Source organism: Bacillus rossius, chromosome 8 (assembly GCF_032445375.1).
Source record: "Bacillus rossius redtenbacheri isolate Brsri chromosome 8, Brsri_v3, whole genome shotgun sequence".
Classification (NCBI taxonomy): Eukaryota; Metazoa; Arthropoda; class Insecta; order Phasmatodea; family Bacillidae; genus Bacillus; species Bacillus rossius.
The window spans coordinates 809,896-836,861 of record NC_086336.1 but is presented as its reverse complement, the minus strand read 5'-3'; the positions used below and the strand labels follow the sequence as shown (position 1 = coordinate 836,861).

Sequence of the window (26,966 nt, the reverse complement as noted above, 5' to 3'; positions counted from 1 at the left end):
AATCAATAGAATTTTATAATAATTTAGCTATTAATAATTTTGACATCATTTGCTTAACTGAAACTTGGTTTAATAATAATTGTATTGACTCGCATTACTTTGACGATAGATATTTGATTTTTAGAAATGATAGAAATGCAAAATTAACATACAAAAATAGAGGTGGTGGGGTTTTAATTGCTATCAACAAGCAAAAAATCAATTCTGCTTTCTCGATTAAGATAACTAAGCATCATGAAATTGAATCTATTTGGGTTAAGGTCAAAACATCACATACCAACTTCTTAATACTTGGCAATATTTATATTCCTCCTGATACTTCTACGGCAACCTACCAGTCCTACTTTGAAGATCTCGAAGAAAAATTTGCAAATTGTTTAGATAACGTTATTATACTGGGTGATTTCAATGTGCCTGGTATACATTGGTTAAATTCTCAGTCTGATAGAATAAATTATAGAAGCTTATCAGCCAAAGCTATGGCTATATGCAATTTCACAACAGGTTTAGGCTTGTCTCAATTCAATTATACTCAGCAGCCCATCCATCTTTTAGATCTTTGTTTCTCTAATTTACAATATTGTTTGGTCAGCAAATCATTAAATCCTCTTGTTACGGAAGATATTTATCATCCTGCTATCATAATTAATATCAAAATGGATATATTAACAAGGGATGTTAATACTACGTCTTCTTATCTGGACTACAAAAAAGGTGATTATTTAAGTCTATTTATGGCAATTAAAGAACATGACTGGTCTACACTGTACAAATCTGATGATGTTAATCTAATGGTTGATTTTCTCACTACTACTTTGATTAATTATATCAAGAACTACATCCCGAATAAAATAAATAAAAAATCCAGTTACCCGCATTGGTATTCCAAACAACTTATAGAAACATTAAAATCCAAAAAACATTTCCATAAGTTATACAAAAGAAATATGAACCCCTATTATTATGATTTATTTTCTCAATACCGAAGAGAGGCCAAAAGTCTCATTTCTCGGGACAAAAATTTTTGGCTACAAAATCTTAACAATAAAGTTAAAAAAAATCCAAAATTTTTTTGGCACTATGTAAAAATTATGAAAGAAGGATACAGACAGAAATTATCTCTTAAAATCAATGATAACGTTACCAATGACCCAGTACTTATTGCTAACAGTTTTGCACATCATTTTTCTAGCATTTATGTAACACCTACAAATAATTTAAATTACTCAATTTCTGAAAACAGTAAGTGCTCTATTCCTATGACTACCATATCTGAGAGCCTTGTACTTTGGGGAATTAAATCATTGAAATCCACTATGTCAACTGGGCCTGATGGTATTCCAAATTTTATTATAAAAGGATGTGCTGTTATTCTGGCCCCTATACTTAACTTTATTTTCAATACTAGTATAAATAGCGGAATTTACCCCAAAAAATGGAAAATTGCAAAGGTAATACCTGTACATAAGAAAAAGAGTAAACTTAATGTTGCAAACTACAGACCGATATCACTTTTAAATGGATTTGCTAAAGTATTTGACAAAATTATATGTAGGGATCTTGAATTCAATCTTAAAAATAGACTCTCCGACTGTCAACATGGGTTTAGAAAGGGGAAATCTACTACTACTAATTTAATTAGTTTTGTTAACCCAATTTATTCAGAAGTAATAACGCGGGGTCAAGTTGACGCATGTTACTTTGACTTAGCCAAGGCTTTTGACACGGTTAACCACTGTATTTTACTAACAAAATTATCAAATATAGGATTAAGCGATAAATATCTAAAGTGGTTTAATAGCTATTTATTAGATAGAATCTTTTATGTTTCAATTAATAATATTAAATCTGATCTACATATAGTTAGTTCTGGTGTACCCCAGGGTGGAACATTATCCCCTCTTCTCTTTAACATTTTTATAGATGACATTACCAAAGTATTACAATTCTCTAATTGCCTACTTTTTGCTGATGATCTTAAGATTTACAGAAAAATTTCTCTTCATCTAGACTGTAAACTTCTTCAAAATGACATCTCATCAGTTTTCGATTGGTGTAAAAAAAATCTTGTTGACCTTAATTATGAGAAAACTACATCTATAACCTTCTCCAGAAAACATCATATCATTGCTTCTGATTATAAACTTGGTAATCATGTTATCTTGAAGTCAGTTTGTGTTAGAGATTTAGGTGTCTTACTTGATAATAAATTGTACTTTCATAACCATATTGAATCTCTTAGATCGCAATGTAATAGATTGTTAGCGTTGATTAAATATATTACTTTCAATGCCACTAATTTAGATTCTATTGTTAGTTTATATTTAGCTTTAGTAAGATCCAAGATTGAGTATGCCTCCGTGGTCTGGAACAATATCACAAAAACAGATAGTGACAAACTAGATAAATTACAAAATAAACTAATCAATATCATTAATCAAAAGACCAACATTACCAACAATTCTAATAGTCTATCCTCTCTCAGATCTTTAACTCTAAGAAGAGAGCTATTAGATGCCCTTTTTATCTATAACTGTTATACAAATAAAACTAAATGCAATTATATTCTAGATAATACTGGGATTAAAGTACCCACCTATAACAGTCGACAGACACCTTTATTATGCTCCTTAGGCAAATCAAATGATATATTATACAGAATTATAACAAATTTTAATAAACATGGTTGCTATGTCTCTCTATCAAAAAATAATTTAAATATAAAACAATTTTTCTTATCTTAATTTAATTTGAATATTTTTAAGGTTAATGATGCTACCATATTTAATTTTTTTTTTTTATAATCAGGTTCTGGATTATCATTACTGTTGTTATAGAATTATGAATCTTGTTCTTGTTTATCTGTTAGTTGCTTGCTGTATTGTCTTGTGTATGTGTTATTATAGTATTGTCCTCAATGTTATTCATATTGTTTCATGTATTTGTTTTGTCTATGTATTTTTTTTATGTTTATCGTGCCTATCACCCATGGCCTTATGCCGTTGGTAGGCATGTAACAAATTGATAAAATAAAAATAAAAATAAATAAAAAAAAAAAAACATATAGCTGCTTTGGGTTTGTCACCTTTATAGTAAAGTTGTCCTTGAATGCCAATAATTTCTCCTCTTAAAGAGTATGGCTCTTGAATTAGAACGATGTCTAAATCATATTTTGTGGCTAATTTCGTAATTTCACTTGTTGCAGCTGCCGATCCTTGTAGGTTAATCTGACCAAATATGATCTTATTTTCAATATCCATAATCCGTTCTATTAATTACTCTTCCCAGAGCTTTCTTATAGCAGGGACAATCTATACTATCCACTCTATGATCAATATTCAGCTTTCTTTTCTCTTTTGCAGTTCAAACATTTGTTCCCATGCAAGAGCGGAAACCCCCCCTGCCCCCTCATCCATCGTTCTGAAGGCGACAGGCGGAACACGTGGCCGCTCTGCGGAGCTGTGACGTGGCCCGCCGACCCTCCCTTCCCCCTTCATCGACCTCCCCGTCTGTACAGCACTCCCGCCGCCCCTTCGCTGTACAGATGCTGGCGTGACACGAAATGGCCCCGCAAGGGCGCTGTAATCGTGCCCCCCCCCCCCCCCCCCCACGCGGCAGAGAAAAACAGCGATGGCTGCGCGGACTCCAAGAGCTTCGCGGCCTCACCGCCTGATGCGCCACCTGTTTGAGCACGCGCGACCGGCCGCAGCGACTGTGCTGCCACCTGCCGCCAGCTGCCACACCACCTGCAGCAGCTAATGTCCCATGCCAAAACGAGGCAGCCATGAAGGGAATGTGCCATAATGAGGCCACCCAGTCCTCCCTGCATCATCAATGCGCCCCATAAATGGCACTAGGCCGAATGCTAATTCCCAAATTGGTCACTTTTTCTCCCAATAAAATGTGGGTTTTTCTCGGGGCTCTCCCGTTTCCCACTTGCGCCCTCCCCTAAGCACAAATGAACCCCCGGAGCAAACTCTATTTGGCAAAGCAAAAGAGTCTCCGTAAAATTATGGTAAGTTATAAGTTGGGACTAAGAGTCTCCCGACATAGTTAGGAATCCTAGCAAATAAATTATTCGAGACATCCCGAGCTAGTAGCGCTTCACGCGGGCATAGCTCACCCAATTAGAAATAAACCTTAACAATCCTCACAGAACATGCACACACAAAACACAAAAAAAAAAAAATGGCAGAATGTTCTAAAAACAAAATGGCGGAATCCAAGATACCGCCAAGGTCAAGAGTCAGTCATCCTAGATAGCCACCGGAAATGATGTAATCCAAGATGGCCACCATGGATCCCTGTATCCCGAGCCATGAGCCAGTGCTACCATATGAACCAAACCTACCTACTGCTGTACTTAGCGAGAGACTAGATGATAGGTTTTCATATCATTGATACAATAAAAAAGAAGAACTTTTTACTGTTCCAAGTTCTTTTGTTATGTTGTCAATTTAAAATTAAATAATTTGTTTGTATTTTGTTAACAATGTAGAAAAAAATGTTTTAGAAATGAGGCAATTGTGCTAAAACTGTAAAATTGTAAAAATAGTATGTCATCAATTTAAAATTGTTTTTACTAAACATTACCAAAATTAAACTTAACCAATTTAATAGATAAAAAAAATATTAGGTTTATTAAATGGGTATTTCTTTAAACCCCTTAAGTGTCTGAATTGAATTAGACATACTTAAACCTGTTAATTTTTATAATAGATTGTGTGTGGAGATTTCATCTAACGTCGAGCAGGCCTACCAGCGATCCAAAGGAAATGTGTCGCGGCTCGGCGCCTGCTCGCAGCACTGTGTGGCACTCACCTGGTTCCTGACGGACTGCACGTGGTCCTCGAGGCTCTGCGCGGCGACCAGGAACTGTGTGACGGCTCGCAGCACTGTGTGGCACTCACCTGGTTCCTGACGGACTGCACGTGGTCCTCGAGGCTCTGCGCGGCGACCAGGAACTGTGTGACGGCTCGCAGCACTGTGTGGCACTCACCTGGTTCCTGACGGACTGCACGTGGTCCTCGAGGCTCTGCGCGGCGACCAGGAACTGTGTGACGGCTCGCAGCACTGTGTGGCACTCACCTGGTTCCTGACGGACTGCACGTGGTCCTCGAGGCTCTGCGCGGCGACCAGGAACTGTGTGACGGCTCGCAGCACTGTGTGGCACTCACCTGGTTCCTGACGGACTGCACGTGGTCCTCGAGGCTCTGCGCGGCGACCAGGAACTGTGTGACGGCTCGCAGCACTGTGTGGCACTCACCTGGTTCCTGACGGACTGCACGTGGTCCTCGAGGCTCTGCGCGGCGACCAGGAACTGTGTGACGGCTCGCAGCACTGTGTGGCACTCACCTGGTTCCTGACGGACTGCACGTGGTCCTCGAGGCTCTGCGCGGCGACCAGGAACTGTGTGACGGCTCGCAGCACTGTGTGGCACTCACCTGGTTCCTGACGGACTGCACGTGGTCCTCGAGGCTCTGCGCGGCGACCAGGAACTGTGTGACGGCTCGCAGCACTGTGTGGCACTCACCTGGTTCCTGACGGACTGCACGTGGTCCTCGAGGCTCTGCGCGGCGACCAGGAACTGTGTGACGGCTCGCGGCACTGTGTGGCACTCACCTGGTTCCTGACGGACTGCACGTGGTCCTCGAGGCTCTGCGCGGCGACCAGGAACTGTGTGACGGCTCGCAGCACTGTGTGGCACTCACCTGGTTCCTGACGGACTGCACGTGGTCCTCGAGGCTCTGCGCGGCGACCAGGAACTGTGTGACGGCTCGCAGCACTGTGTGGCACTCACCTGGTTCCTGACGGACTGCACGTGGTCCTCGAGGCTCTGCGCGGCGACCAGGAACTGTGTGACGGCTCGCGGCACTGTGTGGCACTCACCTGGTTCCTGACGGACTGCACGTGGTCCTCGAGGCTCTGTGCGGCGACCAGGAACTGTGTGACGGCTCGCAGCACTGTGTGGCACTCACCTGGTTCCTGACGGACTGCACGTGGTCCTCGAGGCTCTGCGCGGCGACCAGGAATTGCTCCAGGCCGTTGTGCACGTCGTCGTTGCCGTACAACCCCGCGCCGACCGCCGCGCTGCAACACCCGTACCGCGACACCGTCGAGCCTGGCTCCCTTACGAACCCAGTTCCACCCACATTATCAATCGTAATAATATGATACTAATAAACTGCGAGTAAACGTATTCATTACTAAGGCCACAATAACTAAGCCCCGCCTCGGAGCTAATTAAATGGCCAAAATTTCAAAAAAATAAACTTTGTCATAAGAAAAAAATAAAATTTTAAAAATCTAATCCAGGAAAATAGTCCAAACCTTAATTAATAACAATAAATATTGATTTACTAAATACGACTGTAAACCTAAAACCTTTATGACAAAAGACTTGTCTTGTCAAAACCCCGCCTACAGCTCAATGCCAGATGCTGGAACTGGTCTCTACAGCTAGGAGCAAGTGCAGAACAGGCGGAAAGTGTTGCACATTAACCGCTCCACTAAGGCCACGCCTCGAGGGCAGAACGCACCAGCACAGGAGAGCGAAGATGGCGAGGGTCCACTTGAGAGCGGTGATGCTGCGCTTGGGCCGTGGCTTGTGGTCGCAGCATCTCGTCAGCAGGTATATGAGCAGCACCAGCAGTGTGAGGATCAGCCAGGCGGCCGGCAGGGATCCCAGGATGCCCAGCGACTGCAAGTGCACGAGACATGGTCCCAGCTCCCTTCCCTGCCCCCTCATATTTGCCATTAACTACGGCAATAAATATGTTGGAAAAATTTAATATCATTTTGTTAATAGAGGCCTATGATAACAAAACATTTGTATTAACCAAAAAAACACATTAGGAAAGTTAGGAATTCATTGCAATCAAATCACCACATAAAATAGCCCGTAATGTCAATAATAAATGCAAACCATGTATTTCCGAACAACTTAGAGTCCTGAGTAAATCTCAATTCAGTACTTCTATATATTCTTGACTTTTTTACTGACATAATTACCCAAATATTTTATAGAAATTGCTCTTTTCGTTGACTTAGTGTTGCACTGTTACATTTTGAATGCAACTGATGCGAAAATCTGGAACAGTGGTAAAATAATCCAACACTGGAACCTGAGGCTGAGGTGGTAGAAGCAGCACTGCTCTGCCACTTACAAGTAGTCTAGTGTTTAACATTGTTGGAAAGGCAAACAAATCCAAAGCATTACTTTTTTAACACTTTGCAACTTTCATCATAGTCATGGCCAAAAGAATAGACTGGCAACACCAGGCAGCAAAATGGATAACACTTCATGGAAAGTGTGTGCTTACGTACAGCTTTGATAACACAAAATATCTATACAGTCGTGCCGATTGCAATGTAGGACTGCAGAAAACCAACACTATTACCGGCGACCGATATGGAAAGCAGTGCTAGTGAGTGCGGCAGTACACATGCCAACAGCCAGAATGGAAACAGACCGGTTCCAGTGAGCTCGTGTGCGACATGCAGTCGAGTGACACCCACCTCGAGGTAGACGGTGCTGCGAGGCTCGAAGGTGGAGTTGACGAGGTGAAGCGAGATGTTGAGGTGCGGGAAGGAGTGCAAGATGAGCGCCAGGGGCGGTGGGGAGGCCGGGGAGGCCGGGGCGATCATCCTGCAGGTCACAGGTCACGACTCCTCTGCATGGCTGTGACCTCGCGCCTCCTAGAACCATCCCCGGACACCTCTACTGCAGCTGGTAGGAGGACCGTGGAGACGGCGGTGAGGGAATTAATTCCCTTGACGAGGCATATCAGCTTCAGGACTTAGCGTATTTACAAAGCAATAACATAAGTCACAACCATGAAGCAGACAAAATATTAGCCACAAATGCAAGTACTTGAGAAACTGGAATAACATACAATTACAATAGACAACAAGCAACAGATAATTCTTCGAGAGAAGAATTATGCTTACCGGGTAAAAACAGTTCACATAAACAGGGTTATTTGGAAACTCTGGCAAACTCGCCAAATTGTTTCGCTGCCCGAAGTTGATAAATTAATAATCGCCGCGAGTCCAATGAACCAAGCTGGGGCCGACGACACACACAACCGCAATGGCTAGCCTGGCGAACTCTCATGACATAATCCACTAAATAATCCCGCCAGCAATCACTGGCTCCTCCCGGCTCCCGAACCCGAGACCTCGGGTGACGGCAGATTATGTCACAAAAAGCAAACTGCATGCTACAAGACCTACCTAAATGTTCCTTACAAACCAACTGTGGCCTCGTGCACAGGAGCTGGGGTCTACTTCGAGCACAGCAACTTTCTTACTGCAGAAAAGCCATGCTACATAATAATGTCTTATCTAACAATAGATTACAATGACAAATGTACATATAAATTCGGACCAGGGTGTGTTCCAGGGGCGCTATTAAATGCATTAGTCTTGTCTTGTGACTCCCGCTCGCGACACAGAGCTAACGTTAGTTTTACAACAGTATTTTAACAAATTTATTTCTAGGACTATAGGACACGAGTTATCCTTACATAGACATGGAAAATGATTTCATGGATATTTATTATTAGCATATAGTATGTATGCTAATTTCCAGGAATCATACTGTGCTGCCAACTATTATTTTTGGCACAATTTTAAATTTGAATTTTTTTTTTAATTAAATAATGTTACCAGTACTGCTGCAAGAACTTAAACTTTTTCCTCCTCTTATACACTCGCATTCAACCTTTGTCAGATTTGTCTCACCAAGTTTGCCCAGCCCTAGATCTGATTTTGTCTACCATTCAATGACCCAGCAGGGCGATCCTTTTATTCCCACCTTGGCGCACGGACGTCGCCTGTAATTCGTCTCCGATCCATGACGAGAACTGCTATGCCTTGCAAGCTCTCAGGGCAGACCTGTTCCAAGACCTCGCCTGACGCGAGCACTCCTTGACATGATCGCGAATCATCTTCGCCAAAGTATAGTCACACCTTCGGGTCCTGTAGAGCATCCTTCCCACTGTCATCAGCAGCCCCCACACACCCCCACCTCTCCAAGTTTTCCTGGGAACTCTGCTCCAGAGATTTCACCGACCACTAACACCGGCCAGGGTCAGACTGTCCCGACGGCCATCACACTAGTCCCAAATGTCCATGATTATGCCACCTATCGGTAGTTTTGCGAATCACTTCCCCTGGGAGTTTGAACGCCCGCGGAACGCCTGCCCTCTAGCGTCTCCCGCAGTAACCAGTTCCCGTAGTTCCTTCCCAGGCCACCAGAACACTGGCTCAGTCCTCTCCATAAGGCCAATGCTGCTACCAGCCACCTCGCGCGAGTCGACCTCTACTCGGTTCAGCCACACCTCAGTAGGTCGCGCTGACATCGGACAGTACCACCAACTTCGAGATATCGAAGTCTGCCTTTCTCGACAAGCACCTCGGTAATCTTCGGAACCTTTCGGTTCGAAAGCCGAAGCACCCTCCCTTTCTTTCTTTAACGTCGCCTTTTTAATTACGAGTCTCGGCCGCCCCTAACTTACTGCGCGCCGCGATTCGGGACTGACTGCTTCGCATCTACATCATCGGGACACCTCTCCATCTTTCTTTTAAGATGGGATCAAACTATACAAGGGATGATTCCCGTCATGGTAGTGTTTAGGCATTAGTCAGTCCATGTAAATTTAGCTCATAAAAGTAGTCATGTATAAGTCATCGCAAATAATTAATTTTTTTTTTAATCATGAATTGTCCGCGGTGCTTTCGTGTGCTCCACAATCGGGCAGATCCTGGAAGACATCACCTTGTTTGGTGAGTTTTTACTACCATCATCGCGACTAGAAGGCATTTTCTGCCTATTTCACCCACTGTCTGCGAGTCAGTCCTGAACCTAGGTGTTTAGGATCTGTTCACAGACAGCGTCCAAGTACCGGACCAGGAACCCAGTGCCAGGCACCAAGGACCACATCAGTCTCCACGGGGTGGATGTCTAAGGCCCCCTGATGTCCCATCAGCTGTTCCACTTCGCCTACTAATCTTCAAAGTGCCAGCCTTTCAGTTTTTAAAACCTTTTCGGACAAGCATCCAACCACGATGTTTCTCAGATCAGAAATCCAGTAGCTTACTACGACTCTATAAATGTTTATTGTCACGAACTTTTTTTAAATTGTGTGAATTGTCTAACAAGAGCCGACCCATCCTTTCAATAATGTGATATTAAATCCATGTTGTATGTTTTCTGTTAATCAACTTAAATTATGTACTGAGATCTTATAATGGAAAATAACCAAAAGTAAAATAAAAACAGAGAAACTAATGTCTGGACGAAATTATTATTTGCCTGCTGAAACCAAAAGATCCACGAGTTACCCCCAGTCATCAGGAGAGACTGGCGAGGATTAACAATACTGTCAAGTCTAGTAGACATCCTTGCAACACCTTAAAATTTTAAAGAGAAAGATTGCCAAATTTTCTTTGATGCATCAAAGCCAAACGAAGAGCTTGTTTCAAAAATAATCAATTGTAAAGTTGAGATAAGCACTTCAAGAAACATACCACCTCTAAAAATTGTATTTGCGATTATCATACAAGATAGACTCGTTTCCTATATTCCTGGAGATAAATTTGTTCAAATACTGTCGTAAAACCAACTTTAGCTCAGTCTTGGGCCAGCAGTCATGAATTATGTTAATCTTCAAGGAATTTACTCGCATTTTAGTTTTATAGTTATGGACGTGAAGTAGCTTCTGAGGAAGAATGTGTAATAATACATAAATTTAAGCCGTCGTTTGCATTGCAACAGCTTAGCAAAAACACCAGAAAACTAATGCTTGGCTCACAAATTCTTTCACGCTCTGCATTGTCAATACTGACTTTTTCAGTACGTGAGTCCAAGTGCGGTCTTGGCTGCTCGCTTGTTAGGTACCTACACTTACTGTTGATGGGACCGAGCAGAAGTGCTGGATATCAAAATATTGCAGGGAAAAAATACGAATAGTCGATGCACAAGATGAATATGACTGCCCATCATTAAAAACATTATTTCATACACACACTCACTAAAATACAGGGTGTATCAAAATTCATGTTACAACGCTTGAGGGTAGAAAGCTCTTATTGTTTGCAACCATTTTTGCCAATAAACATGTTGCCGGAAACACGTAGTTTAGCCCCTGTAGCCCCAGAAAGTCAGTGTAGGCAACCCGTTAGGCTTTGTGCGAGACAGACGATGCTGTGGTGAATTACGTGTTTACGACGCCGGGCAGCGCTCGAGAGGACTGTACGATGTCGAATGCTGACCCCCGCCCCTTTTTACTTCCGTTGGTGGCGCCCTTACCTCTTTTCTTCCGTTCGTGCCGTGCCATAGCACTGCGCAGCGTGACATCGCAGTGTCGCAGTCTGTTTTGATATCACTGGTGGTCTGTCGTTGACTGTTCTGTCGTACAAGCAAACTCGTGGTGTCATTTCTTTCGCTGTGGTTCTGAAAAGGGCGACGTTTTAGTGGAGCTCAATGGAGTACACGTTTAGTGAGTACACGGACATGCTTCTTGTTTACGGGGAAGCTAGACAAAATGGACGAGCCGCCCGTCGTCTGTACGAAGAACAATATCTGGGTCGTAGGATTCCAGCTCACACCATGTTTGCAAGACTTACTCAGCAAATGTGTGATACTGGTACATGTGCCGTCACAAGACCAAATGCTGGTGCGCCACGCAGGGTTCGTACTCCCAGTTTTGAAGAAGATGTACTTCAGAGATTTGAAGAGAGTCCGGATAAAAGCACAAGAGCAGAAGGTTCCGATATGGACGCTGACAAAATGGCTGTTTGGCAAGTTCTTCATGAGCAACTCTTGTACCCGTACCACCTTCAAAAAGTGCAACACATGGGTCCGGTGGACTATCCTATTCGCATGAACTTTTCTCGTTGGTACATTCGAAGAGTAGTGAGGAACCCTGAGTTAGCGGTTTTATTCAGCGATGAAGCCAAGTTCACTCAAGACGCTATTCTCAATTCGCACAACAGTCATGTTTGGAATGATGTCAATCCACATGCAACGTGTGTTTTTTCTTCCACCATGTCTTACCGGCGCCGGATACCTCCACTTCCTTCAGAACGAACTACCAGGTCTTCTTGAAGAGGTTCCATTGCATGTCCGACGTGTGATGTGGTACCAACATGACGGGGCACCACCTCATTTTTCTCTGCAAGTGCGAGAGTATTTAAACCAAACATTTCCATACCGATGGATTGGACGAGCGGGCCCTGTCACATGGCCACCAAGGTCACTGGACCTAACCCCGTTAGATTTCTTTCTGTGGGGTTACATAAAAGGGCTTATCTACGCTACGCCAGTAGAAACGGTAGAAGAGCTTACACTGCGAATCATTGAAGCGTTCGAAATCATAAGGTCGACTCCACACATGCTCCAGCATATCTGTGAAAACATGATTCGCCGTTGCCACCTCTGTGTCGCTCAAGGTGGGCGTGTTTTTGAACTGTTGCTTTAGGCTGTCACGTTGTTTAAACGTATGCAACAATTTCAATGTTGTGAAACAAAGCCGAAGCTGTGATTTATTTCAGAGTGAAATTAAAATCTGTGCCACGATTAAAAAGGTTATTTCTCTACTCGAACGCCCGCACATCCACAACATAACACTCTACAACGGGTTGCCTACTCTGACTCTGGGGCTACAGGGGCTTAACTACACGTTTCCGGCAACATGTTTATTGGCAAAAATGGTTGCAAATAATAAGAGCTTTCTACCCCCAAGCGTTGTAACATGAATTTTGATACACCCTGTATAGCTCCAACTCCAGTCTTTTTGTTAATGCGACTACGCCAGGCGGATGCTAGAACCCTCTGGAGGGCTACCAAAACCCATCATACTGGATGTACCAAAGGCTACCATGTTGGATGCACCGACGGCCATTATGGATTGTGAGATGTAAGAATAAAAAAAGCAAGAATGGTGCCCTCTAGCAAAATCAGCTTACCTACAGGCATCATTAACAAGTGTTGGTAGCTGCTAACCAATGTTTTGAAGGTTATATATTTGTAAAAAATAGATGTCATTTGAACCGTCAGCAAACTATTTGGAGGTGACTCCGGGTTACCACCGAGTGCATTATGTAACACCTTATGTCGAATTTAAAATTTTCAAATTTGCAATTATTTTAGTAATCACTGGATGACTGTGATGAACGATGAACAAAATATGAGTAGTGAAGAAATACTGTGCAACCAGGTTAACTGCTCCTTGTACCATGTACGATGGAGCACTAAGCACTACATTTCCAGCAACTCTACAGCACGAAAAATGTTGCAGTTTTACCAACCCCTGGACAGCAAGTTGTGAACTTAGGAATGCCAACCGTGACACAGTGTATCGATGGAGTAAATAATGTAACAGATTTTTCACTCCACCATTACTGAAAATGCCAAACTTGTGTGGTGGACATCTTGTAGCTTCCTAAACTGCAAGCTATACCGCATCCGAACTCTACAGCTCCAATTACTCTGGTACCTACCGTATCGAAGGTTAAGTACTACTTTACTCACTTTTCTTCAGGACAAACATTTCAATCAAGACGACTATGTTTTTAACACACACTGTTTCACACTGTCGACCTATAGCGCTTGCTCAATTGTTACGAAAAGCAAAATTTTCACGGCTAAAATCCTTTAAACGGGCAATAAACTTGAACACTAAAACATTTAGTGTGAAAAATAAAATTTCGTGAGAAGTGGTCCTATTTTTGTAAGTGTATAACCACATTATTTGTCAAAATGTTTTATTTAACTGTACACAAGAATACAGACATCTGCCTTGATAGTAGGGTATGAAATACAGAGAAATGCCTCATTGTGTCATCAACTGTGTTGCTGTACAGAGAACATAGGAGAAAAATACCTGCTTTTCATCCTAGCAATTGGTACCTAGTGGTAATACCAAAGCTGAGCAATTATTAGTACTCTAACTGGTCACAAGGGTTATGAAAAAACTATTCAGTGACATGTGATGAAATTTTTCACTCGGTGCAAATTTTGGATCCTCACGCCACAGACACATCTTTAGAAATGATTGGGTGTCCAGGCGATAACATGTGTCCTATATTCCATCAACGAAAAAATGTCCTTGCCCACCTGATGAATAAGTTAATAATTATGCCACGAACATGGCACCAGAATGCGAACTAGTGAAGACAGAATGTGTCATGCTCGACTCGAGTCGCAGCCAGCATCAGCATAGCCTTCAACAAACATTAACATAGTCATTTTGAAGCCGATAACTTCAAGGCTTGACAAGATAGCAAAGATGTATTCTACTGGGAGCACAGACTATGTAAAGCATAGAGATAAGAAGAAGGTTTTGCGAAAACAAGTTTGAAATGCTCTGTATTTGAAGATGGGTCTAGTGGTAGCGAAGCCTATTTCCTCCTGGGCGCACGGTACGCATGTCTTGGTGGTGTGTGTGTTTTCTTAAAGATATGATCCTACAACCAATTAATATAAGAACACTTCACATGCAAAATTTAATATCATTCAAGAGCTGTTTCCTAATATTACAATGGACCATGGACTGGTGCAAATAACATTGAATTTGAAAAGTCAGAAAGAATTTATTTACTGGGATGATGTTAACGACATATTGACAGATTAAGGCTGTTGATGACCTCGCATGGCGTGGAGCATGGCTCTTCAAGACCGGCGTGACGCAGCACGTGGGACCTCTTGCTGCCTCTTGCTGCCTCTTGCTGCCTCTTGCTGCGCGGTACGTCACACCAGCGGCTCCCAGGAGGTGATAAGATTACAACTGTTACATAACGCAGCAAGAGATAAAAGTATACTGCTTGATGGGACAGCAGCAAGTAGCCTCCAGTAGCTAAGCTCTTCCTAACAGAAGCACTCACTGACGAGGATGGAGCCAAGGTGGGGTCTGAAGTGGTCTCAACACGAGCCATCGAGGCCCGCTGGGTCCAGGGGCAGTCACCCCCCCCCCCCCCCCCCTTTTCCTCAACCCCAGGACAAGCACGTCTCTCCGTGCTACGTGCGGCGTTATGATTTTATATCCATTATATGGAAAGAGAAAAGTTTAAAAAAAAACATTAAAAACTACTTTAAATGCTATTTTTTTAAATAAGCAGGAAATTTTTAAGTTGAAGTATTAGTGCGATTAAAAAATATATTACATTAAAATTACGATTACGATCGAAAGAAAAAAATGGGGTGTGGCTGTATCATGGACACGGCCGTGTGTTGTACGTGAATACGTGTACGTAACAGGTAATATTTTCTATACAGAATATAAAATACGCTATTTTATGTATGTTATCATCATGTTTGAACACAATCACGTTTGAACACCAAGACGTCGCGTATAGGCCGACATTATATATATATTTTTTATTTTTTTTTATTTTAACAGCATATATATATTCACTGTAACTATTTTACACGAATGTTTGATTTATAATATGCTATCGATATAATTTGACGAGAGCTAACGATTGAAACGCAAACGAACGTCGTAGCTTCTCCGAGTCAAAAGTTATACTAAATGGAAATCTCGAAACGCAGCAAAATTAACTCAAAATGGCGGCACTTCCCCCTCCACCGCGTGCGATGCATCACAGTCCTAACTCAGCCTGACGAATTCTTTGATCCTTTAGCTATCCAGTGGTGTAATTAAAGTTTGGATGGAGATGATAGATATGTAGCTGCAACACCAAACTGTATCCCCCGATTTTAACATTTGTTTTTGACGTGACGTCTAATAAATCGATAAACGCCGGCTGCACGCACGAAAAAGTGTCCCGTTACGCACATTGTTCCGTTACGATGTGTCCCGTTACGCACATGGTTCCGTTACGCTGTGTCCCGTTACGCACATTGTTCCGTTACGCACATTGTTCCGTTACGTTCATTGTTCCGTTACTATGTGTCCCGTTACGCTCATTGTTCCGTTGCGCTGTCGGCGAGTGCAGTAATAATAGGTTATATTACAATTGACTAAAAAACTATGGTGATTCATATAATTGATGATAGATATTTGATTACAGTTTATTTATATGAAAACTTGTTCATAATTATATTTAAACTTTATAGCTAAACGCCAGTTTTTAAAATTAATTACAAGTCATCTATACATGAACTGTTTCTTCGCCTGTTTATAAAGTGAAGTGAAAAAATGTGGTTTTCATTGCTTATTACAACAACAATTTCGGCAATAAAGGTTAATTATTCTTGCATTTTAAAAATCTGATTACTAGTATAATGTCAAGTATTTATTCTTTTATTTTTAAAATAAAAATGATTCAATTTATAAAAGTATGCAATCATTTCATCAATGTTTTGTTATGATGTTGTCACGTTAAACTATGGTCCGTAAACCGACTTTACAGACAACCAATTTTTTATGTAAAAGATGTTACATTATAGCTGATTTGTTTCTTTATTTATATTTGTTATTATTTTAAGTCCTACTCATTTGAATATATGGCAGACTAATAATGACTGTGAATAGTTTTTGTTAGTTGATTGTATTCAAAGTTACGTTTCACGTAGGCATGTTACGCTTTGAAAAGTTTCTAAAAGTAGTATTGGCCTTATAATGTTTAAAAACTATTTATGGTCGTCCTACAAAAAAAAGGGTGGGGGCTTGCGGCGCCCATTATAAATGGACTTCAACATGGCATAACCACGATAACATAATCAAACAAATCTATACTAATATTATAAAGCTGAAGAGTTTGTTTGTTTGTTTGTTTGAACGCGCTAATCTCAGGAACCACTGGTCCGATTTGAAAAATTATTCCAGGCTATATTATATTATCAATAACATTAGGGATCCTTACTAAAAGTCCCATTTAGAATCAAATGTGTTGGAGGGGGTTAGCTACAACATGCAGTACACGTACGAAGTGTGTGTTGACAATGCCGCAGGCGCTAGAAGTTTATTTCATATTGCCTATTAACATTGTTGCCACGCACTAGATGCCTTATCATTCTTAATTTTCCCATAGAAGTAAAAAACACCCGTGAGATATTAACAACGAAGCAATCAGTACCCTCATAAGAGTTCAATTAGTATTTAAAAACTTTTTATCACTTTAAATCGCAAACCTAAACTATTGTTTTTTTTCCTCTCTGTGTTTAATTTGTTTTTTTTTTTTTTTACTAGAATTATTTTTATTATTTTTAATTATTTTTCATTTTTTGGACCATCAATAATTTTCCTCTCCCGTTACAATTCTGACAAGGACTTGTATGTATATATATATATGTGTATATGTGTGTGTGTGTGTGTGTGTGTGTGTGTGTATGTATATATATATATATATATATATATATATATATATATATATATATACTAGCTGCCCGACCCGGCTTCGCACGGTTGTATTAATGGGGGAAAAAATGAGACCAAATCTCTTATTTACAGTTATAATAAATGAAATAAAATGAAAATTAATTAATTTTGACAAAAACTTAATACAATGCTTTGTGAAAAAACGAATAGCACCGATGGTTTCCCGACTCGAGCATGCAACGTTGTCATGGAGACAAAAGTACCCACTGTTTCCCGGGCTTAAACACCAATCAACATTGATAATCAGTTTATTATTAATTATAAATTATTAAGACCATTAATCGAAATAAATACTATCCTATCTCTCAAGTTGTAAAAAATTACACATAAATGCCAATTTTCATCGAAATCGGTTAAGTGGTTTAGGAGTCCATTGAGGACAAACATTGTGACACGAGATTTATATATATTAAGAAGAAGATATATATATATATATATATATATATATATATATATATATATATATATATAAAAGCGAAATACCACTCACTGACTCACTCATCACGAGATCTCTAAAACTATACACCCGATTGACTTGAAATTTAGCATAGTTACTCATTTTGTGATGTGGACGCTCACTAAGAACGGATTCTGCGGAAATCCGATCCCAAGGGGAGTTTCGGGGGCGTAATGTATCAAAATTTCCAGTTTTTGGTAGAAATCACCATGGCAACGGCTGTTGCTTTGTTGATGCTTCATTCGTCTCTATGGCAACGACTATTTCATTGCTAGTGCAGTCCTCATCACCGTTGAAGTTTTGCAGGTACTTTAAATATCAAATATTGCCCTATTTTTCAAGTATATATATTTTACAGACTTGAAACTTCACAGTAATGTTCCTTATGTTACGCAGGATGACTTTCCGAAAATTAGATCCCATGGGTGGTTAAAACCAGGCAACAGTGGGTACTTTGTCTGCATGAGAACAGGATTTTGCATTGTTCATGCCTTCTGCGTCTCCATGGCAACGGGCATCGCGCGGCAGTGGCGTACCCACAAGGAGGGGCATGTATAATGAGCGGCACAAGAGTGATCTGCCTGTAGACTGCCGTAGCAAAGTACGGGTACATCAGTTGTACGTTGCGTGCACGAGTCGGGAAACCATCGGTGCTATTCATTTTCTCTTAGGTACATTATACAGCATTGTAATAAATTTTCACAGAATTTTTTTATTTACCATTACTGTAAATGGGAGATGTGGCTTAATTTTTTTCCATTAGTATAGCCGTGCGAAGCCGGGTCGGGCAGCTAGTTGTTCATAAGAACAAAATATTTGTTGGGAAAATCACACTGCATCGCCGTAAAAAAATAAAGGTGATTAATTTACGAAGAAACGAAAGGTGTCATTTTCAATATTTCCATCGGGAAAGTGGGTGCTCTCTAGATAATCAAGCCACGATAACCTCGAGACAGTACCCTGTTCTGTCGTATTTGCCTCGAGTAAAATGTTCTTTTTTCCCCTACTTAGACGAATAAATACAGAACCTCAATATCCCCGGATTAAGAGTATTGTATACAGGCATGAAAAAATATTAATAATTTATAGAAAATGCAGTGTATATTATTAACTTGAAAAACAATTAACTATCCTTGAAATCAAATTTCTATTCGAATTTCTTTATATTTTACTTAAAATAATTTTCTTGCGATAGCATTTTGCAAGTCCAAAATTTCGTATGAAGCAACAAGCATTTTAGAAAATCAAAGTAAAAAAAATATGTTGTCTTTGTATTGCCTAATTACTGCATTTGTGTATAGCATATGAGTTGTCCATCATCTTTAGGCTAACTTGTATACAGAAAAATATCTAAGGGTTGAAAATAATCTCACAATATATTTACGTACGCGCTATCAGGTCTGTCTGAGCCAGTGTTGTCAATGCAGTTATTTTTTTTTTCCTTTATGTGAAAGCCAAAATACCCGCTTTCACGTACTTCTAAAAAAAAGTGCCAGGAAAAATCGAACAAAAGAACAGTGAAACCAAAATTTTCTGGAGTTATAACTTTATTTTCGCTTAACGCAAATAAAAGAGTGGAAAATTAACTGTACATTCTATTAGTCTAAGATGTACTGATTTTGAGTCCTTTAACTGACATTTCTGCTTTGACAGCTGAATATACTTATCAAATAAACAAAACAAACAATTCTACAAGTAGCATTAGCCTAGCCATCCATGTGAAACTGTTTTGGTTGTTTTATAAGAACTAAAAGCTGTCAACATCAAAATGTTAGTTCAAATAATTTGAGGCTAAGTAGTTTTAATTATAAATATTTTTTATATAAATGAAATGCTGAAATGAACTGATAAATTTTCAAGCTATGCATTCTGAACTAGGTTTGATCTCGAACACATACTTCCAATGGTTCTAGTAGAAACTTTGTCCTCTGACTCTAATTTAAAAAGTGTTATTTATTGTGGTACAAACACATCCTCATTTGACCCGAAACCAGAGAATACGCTCAGTTTTCCCCCCAGTGGTTGAAAATACCCGATATTCGGGGAATTACCCGCACTTTTGGCAACCCTGGACTCTGGCCATGATGTAGCAGAGTGTGTTGGATGCACCTGGTTCACTGGTATCACATAGAGGGCATGGCGGTGCACTGTCATACTAAGTTATCTTGTCCACGGCCTTAATCTTGGCTTTACTTCAGAGCATTACATATACAGAGAATAACTGAAATTTGTATTCAATACATTTCTTGAAATTTGTATTCAATACATTTCTTGAAATTTTAAACAATAGTTTGGTATATATTTAGGCCACCCTGTTATTTTTATGCCTATAATATTAGTTTTATAATATTTGTTTATATTTTTGGGTACTTCTGTTTGGTTCCTGGATTGCCAAACGGCGTGTACAAACCGTTCAATATTTATTAATAGTGTCTGATTACGAATAACATTTAACATTAACATTTACAAGTTTCGTTTCATGGTTTCGTATGTAAAAAGGTAATTTTTCAACGGTGAAAAGCTAAAACGTATGTTTTCACTGACGTTTTTAGGTATGAACATATTAAACATAGTATAGAGAAGTGCAGTGACACATTATCTTTAATATTCCAGCATAAAAATATAGGGTCACGCGTAGAGGCCCATAGAGGTGTGTTACCGACGCGAAGACTGCACGCCAGGTGGTCGCACAGTGCGTCGAGGCACTTGGTACCCATTTCCTTAGCAGTTTTAATACCTATTTTCTGCTCTCGTGTAGGTAACATTCCAGCACCCTTCCAAGAAGTCCGGCTCTGAGTATAAAAGTTTTCATACCCGAAGTCTTGGCTAAAACCGTAATATAACGTGTTCTACTCCTCTGCTATACCCACGAGCGGAAGTCTAGATGGCGGACCCACGTGTAGTAATATAAACCCGTACAGACCCTTCTGTGATCTCTCCCTAACCCAGACCCCTCCCAACACACTTAGTTTTAAATTTAGGTTACACTTAGGGTACACATTAGGGGACGTAACAAACGTACTGTTATGCCCAATGAAACTTTATGATAGCAAAACTGCCCTGGAATATATTTGGTAAACTAAAATAATCGTTTAAAGAAGTAATCACAAGTTTTTCAATACATACTGCATTTAATCGCGAGGCCACAACAAAATTGTGAGCCTCGGTAGCATAGTGGTACATCGCGCAACTGATATAATCTAGGGTTGATTTTTGACGAGGTTCAAACCCTGGTCAGGACAATAGTTATTTTTTTTTTTTACGTGACAACGTCTAATAAATCGATGAACGCCGGCTGCACGCACGAAAAAGTGTCCCACTACGGATGTGTTCTGTTTGCTCATTGTACGCATGCGTGGCTCTCTCTTCATGCTCATTGTACGCATGCGTAGCTCTCTCTTCATGCTCATTGTACGCATGCGTAGCTCTCTCTTCATGCTCATTGTACGCATGCGTAGCTCTCTCTCTTCATGCTCATTGTACGCATGCGTGGCTCTCTCTTCATGCTCATTGTACGCATGCGTAGCTCTCTCTTCATGCTCATTGTACGCATGCGTGGCTCTCTCTTCATGCTCATTGTACGCATGCGTAGCTCTCTCTTCATGCTCATTGTACGCATGCGTGGCTCTCTTCATGCTCATTGTACGCATGCGTAGCTCTCTCTTCATGCTCATTGTACGCATGCGTGGCTCTCTTCATGCTCATTGTACGCATGCGTGGCTCTCTTCATGCTCATTGTACGCATGCGTGGCTCTCTCTTCATGCTCATTGTACGCATGCGTGGCTCTCTCTTCATGCTCATTGTACGCATGCGTGGCTCTCTCTTCATGCTCATTGTACGCATGCGTAGCTCTCTCTTCATGCTCATTGTACGCATGCGTGGCTCTCTTCATGCTCATTGTACGCATGCGTGGCTCTCTCTTCATGCTCATTGTACGCATGCGTAGCTCTCTCTTCATGCTCATTGTACGCATGCGTGGCTCTCTTCATGCTCATTGTACGCATGCGTAGCTCTCTCTTCATGCTCATTGTACGCATGCGTGGCTCTCTTCATGCTCATTGTACGCATGCGTAGCTCTCTCTTCATGCTCATTGTACGCATGCGTGGCTCTCTTCATGCTCATTGTACGCATGCGTGGCTCTCTTCATGCTCATTGTACGCATGCGTGGCTCTCTCTTCATGCTCATTGTACGCATGCGTAGCTCTCTCTTCATGCTCATTGTACGCATGCGTGGCTCTCTTCATGCTCATTGTACGCATGCGTGGCTCTCTCTTCATGCTCATTGTACGCATGCGTAGCTCTCTCTTCATGCTCATTGTACGCATGCGTGGCTCTCTTCATGCTCATTGTACGCATGCGTAGCTCTCTCTTCATGCTCATTGTACGCATGCGTAGCTCTCTCTTCATGCTCATTGTACGCATGCGTAGCTCTCTCTTCATGCTCATTGTACGCATGCGTGGCTCTCTCTTCATGCTCATTGTACGCATGCGTGGCTCTCTCTTCATGCTCATTGTACGCATGCGTAGCTCTCTCTTCATGCTCATTGTACGCATGCGTAGCTCTCTCTTCATGCTCATTGTACGCATGCGTGGCATCTCTCTTCCACTCGATTGGAACAACCATCGATTTGACTTTTCAATCATATTTTTGTTTGAATTATTAATATTATTTAATTTAACGATCGTCCACCGATTTTCAGCACAATCGGTACGGTTATTTAAAAGTAATGTTGAAAATTCAAATACGTTTTGAACCAACAATTTTGTTTTACAGTTACACATAATAATTCAAATTACACCCGGGATCTTTTGCACAATGTTTTAAAAAATATTGTACAACATTATAAATAAGTTTGGTGTATTTGGGATGCGTATTTGTTATAAAATCGTGTTAATATTATACCCCTACCGTGAACAAAGTTTTTATAAATATATATATTTGAAACTATGATACATTAGTATTGCCTCGTGCGCGTGTGGTTAGCATACTTAACACTTAATCTAAAGGTTGTCGGATCGAAACCCGGCAGTTGCGAATTTTTTTATACTTGTAAAAATTAATATGGCGCACGCAACATTTCAGAAGTAATAAATATATTTGAATTAATGAATGCAAATAAAATTAAATTTATTACTTAATTCAATTGCACATTTCATTTCACTCCTTTGTATCCATACAAAATAGTGATAATTCAATAAAAATGATTCAATTTTATTCATAAAAGTATGCAGAGGTAGATTTTATCATGCAAAAGATTGAAAAATTAAAAAAAAAAATTCTTCCTCAAAGAATATAATATTTTTAATGCCTAAATGGTTTGGTTGCAAAAACCTATTACGGCTCAGTCTCAGGCCGAATATATTTCCTTTTCTTCTGGATCAATCATTTCATCAATGTTTTGTTATGACGTTGTCACGTTAAACTATCGTCCGTAAACCGACTTTACAGACAACCAATTTTTTTTTAAATAACAAATTACTGGATTATACATATTGTGCTTTACGAAAATATGTATTAATACTTTTTGTTTATCTTATTGCTATAATATTATTAAATACATAGTTCAGACCATTGATTTTATTATTTCACTAGGTAGATTTATTCTTATTTAAAATAAAATTCTATCTAATTAAAACTCCAACATTAGTTAGGAAACGACTGTCCATAAATTATTAATGAATAAATTTAACACTTCATATAAACCCACACCTATTAGCTTAGATGAAAATGCGAGAGGGTTTTCCTTATCTTCAGATTGAAGTTTATTGCGAACTACGCGGGTTTCCTTGTCTCACTAGATTACAAAAACTGTTAGAACTTCTGATTAATGTAATATTATAAATATATCATAAATAAACAACATTAAAGCAAACAAAATTTCCCTTATATCCTTTAAATTTTATATTACTAGATATTGAAACTAACCTATCAATAAAAAACATACAGATATGTTTGCTTTGGTTGGTAACTACGTTGGCTGGTTTTCTGTTAGCATTCTAGGTATCGTGTGTATGAAGTTAAGAATTCTTTCTTCTTTTCTGTTATACAAAATTGTATGCACATTTGTATACACACAGGTATACAGAAGTTATAGCTTACTTTTGAAATGTAAAAGTACTGTGTAATTAGTTTTTGTGGTTGTACAGTTTGTTTTTATATATGTATATATTTGTATTAATTGACTTGTTCTATATCCCGGAGTCCTTACCTCCATATGGGATCTACAGAACAAAAATTAAATGAATAAATAAATGAATAAATAAATAAATAAAAATGAGCATCATGCAAAAAAAATCCAACAAAAACACCCAAGACGAAATTATAAATACCTAAAATTAGTATTGTTATTGTAGGAAATGGTTATTTTCGCGCTATCATAGCTTCTTCGTAATCATGATGCTTCTGATTGTCAGAATTGCCCATGACGTCAGATGCAGATGGTGATGTCAGATCTGTCTGACCTCGAAGTTCCGCCAGCTCCGCTCAGATCCGTTCCACTGTACCACCAGCACCTGACGTCATCACAGGTCACACGAGCCAGTCATAATGTACCCTCAGCTTCGACTCAGACAGAATGTACCGCACCTCAGGCCTGGACAGTTCAATAACACGGCCTAGTATCGTACATTACAGGTGAACTTCACGTAATTCAGTCTGACACGTCGTGATAAGCATTTACGAAGCCCCCGCATTAGTATTGAGTAGAGTTCGCTCTAGGTTTAAATCTTGCTTATAATCAGTTATTGCTAAAACACTAATACGTTTTCGGCCAACCATAAGTTATAAACATCCTGCTACGTTGTCATTTGAGAACTTTATTTAATAAATAAAATGCGTATGTTGACTGAATTGTGCCTAACATTTTATTTTTGTTTTATGTACATAACAGTACACTTACCGAAGGAGAAAAAAAATTCTGCATTGAATTTCTTACTATTATGGATTTTGTATTCTGAAAACAATATTTTTCCTTATGATAATATTCACTTCCAACTACAGCCGTATTAATTTATCGAAGGCTGAAACAACCTTAATAAACAATTGAATGGGGTTAAGTTTATGTTCGTCATAACCAAGCCGCTGAACTAGTTGTGTTGTGCACGTGCATTAATACTGCTTGATTGTGTCCGGGACTCGACTGTGCTGACTCTGGCACGCTGCAGATAGGCCCTAGGCGTGGCTCCCGCCGCCAGCAGTCCGCGCTCCAGCCGCGGAATATCGACCGCGCAGTTGCCTGGCGACCCCCTCCCACCCTTCAGGGATAGGTTTGCAGCCCTGGAGTAGCTGTAGTAACACCCTCGCTCGCCCATTGATTTCCGGCTCCCTCCCCGGACACACACTCACACACGTCATCTCACGGCAAACACTGAATTCGAGCATGTCCTTCATGATAGTCTCTCACAACTTCTCTCCGAAATCCAACAGCACCATTACTCTATGCTTTCCGTGACATATTAAATTAAGCATGTATTATAAATCAACAACATACACAAGTTAATTCTGTAATCCTTCACTATTATTGACAACCGCAACAGTGCAGTACACGTTTAGTTGGGGATCGTCAAAAGGACTTACCTTTTATTAGGTATTTTATCCGCGTAACGAAAAAGAAAAACTTAAATAATTGCTCATTTCACCAACATGTAAATGACTTCAACACCAATCGCACCAACACTCCAGTATCATTATCCACTGCCTACTTCGAGCGCACGAAACGACTCTGGTAGCGCCAACAGCGGCCGCGTAGCGAAACAAACAAGCCAATCGGGTACATTATGAACTATTCAGAACTTACGACTTTTATCTCACGGGAGATAGCAGCACCATCATTTCGTGCATAGAGTATGTGACGTATTAGTACTCACGAATATAAATACTTACGACCAATTTCACCAACTTCGTTTAAGTTTTTCAAAAAGCTGGACAACTATTAAGCATCGTTCGTTTAATAACAAATTGCATTTCACCAAAATTTTAGTTACGTTTACGATATACTACCATCGCTTAATTTCATTATATTAGTTTAGCACACACCAAAATGGCCGCACTATAGTGTCAGCTGATACATGATGACGAAAAAGAGACACATGAAAACCTCAAATTATTAAACAAGAAAATTTAGTGAAATATGATGGTGATGAAAATTATTTAAATGCGTATTTTTAATTAAAAATTAAAGAATATGCTGAAAGAAAGTGAACTTCTGCCTGTCTTCACATCAAACAAATGTCGCCTATATTAATTTTATAAATATTTTCAAAAATAATTTTATGTGGTAGTTTTAAAATAAATAACCTTCATAGTCTAATTTTTAATTAAACGCTTTAGTTTTAGTTGTTATAAAAGTTATACATAATCATTTGCATTTAATCTAGCTAGTTTGTTTTCTTCTCATTGGTTTGAAACAGTTTGAAACAAACCCGGACCATAGAGACCAAAGACTCAAGGTATATTTCTATTTATTCCACAAAGATTAAATAAAATACATGGAAAACTTTATGAGTTGAATATCTCGTTCATTTAAATATAACGTATTTAATTACTACAAATAAAGAGCTACATATTATTGTAAACATGATATGATAAATTAACCTAAGCAAGAAAGTTCAAGCGCAAAAATGATATAAGTTATCATTTATTACTTATCAATTGCATAAATATATTACATTAACAATTGAACAAATCGTTAAGACATTTTCATAATTTTATTACAGCTGGATATTCTATTTCATCTAACAGAAATAACCTAACGTAATAATATTTGATGTTCTTTAAAAAAAAGTTTGTAAAATTGACATAAGAAATGTTTAAAAAATTAAAATATTTATATATATTTGTTTACAAACTTAGTATGACCCCAAACCAAAAAAATAAATAAATAAATAAATAAATGCTTGTAATCGAATTTCTAACGAACTTTAATAAAGTTAAACATTGCCGAAATAAATGAAGTTAGGGGAACATGATAAATGTGTGGTAAAGAGAAAAAAATTAACCGTAGTTTAAAAAGGGTGCTGTCGCAAAGGGGGTTCAGATTTTAGGGTACATATATGTACTTGGCTTTATACCTAGGGCGCCACCACATGTGTTACGGGCATGTGGACCCGGCGACTATTCTCAGGGCCGTGACATCGCCCGTGAGCAACGAGGCCCGTTTT

At 39.7% G+C, this 26,966-nt stretch overlaps 1 protein-coding gene across 1 annotated transcript in view; it reads right to left on the bottom strand.

Moving 5' to 3' along the window:
- Positions 1-25,564, bottom strand: part of LOC134535430 (protein tweety) — a 50,231-nt gene extending 24,667 nt beyond the window's left edge. Inside the window, exons 1-4 of the mRNA XM_063374523.1 lie at positions 25,384-25,564; positions 7,519-7,698; positions 6,540-6,700; positions 5,979-6,090 (exon numbers count right to left, since the gene is read on the bottom strand). Coding sequence (XP_063230593.1) covers positions 5,979-6,090; positions 6,540-6,700; positions 7,519-7,647 — 402 coding nt within the window. The 5' untranslated portion in view covers positions 7,648-7,698; positions 25,384-25,564. The remainder of the gene's footprint in view (positions 1-5,978; positions 6,091-6,539; positions 6,701-7,518; positions 7,699-25,383) is intronic.
- Positions 25,565-26,966: the final 1,402 nt, after the last annotated feature.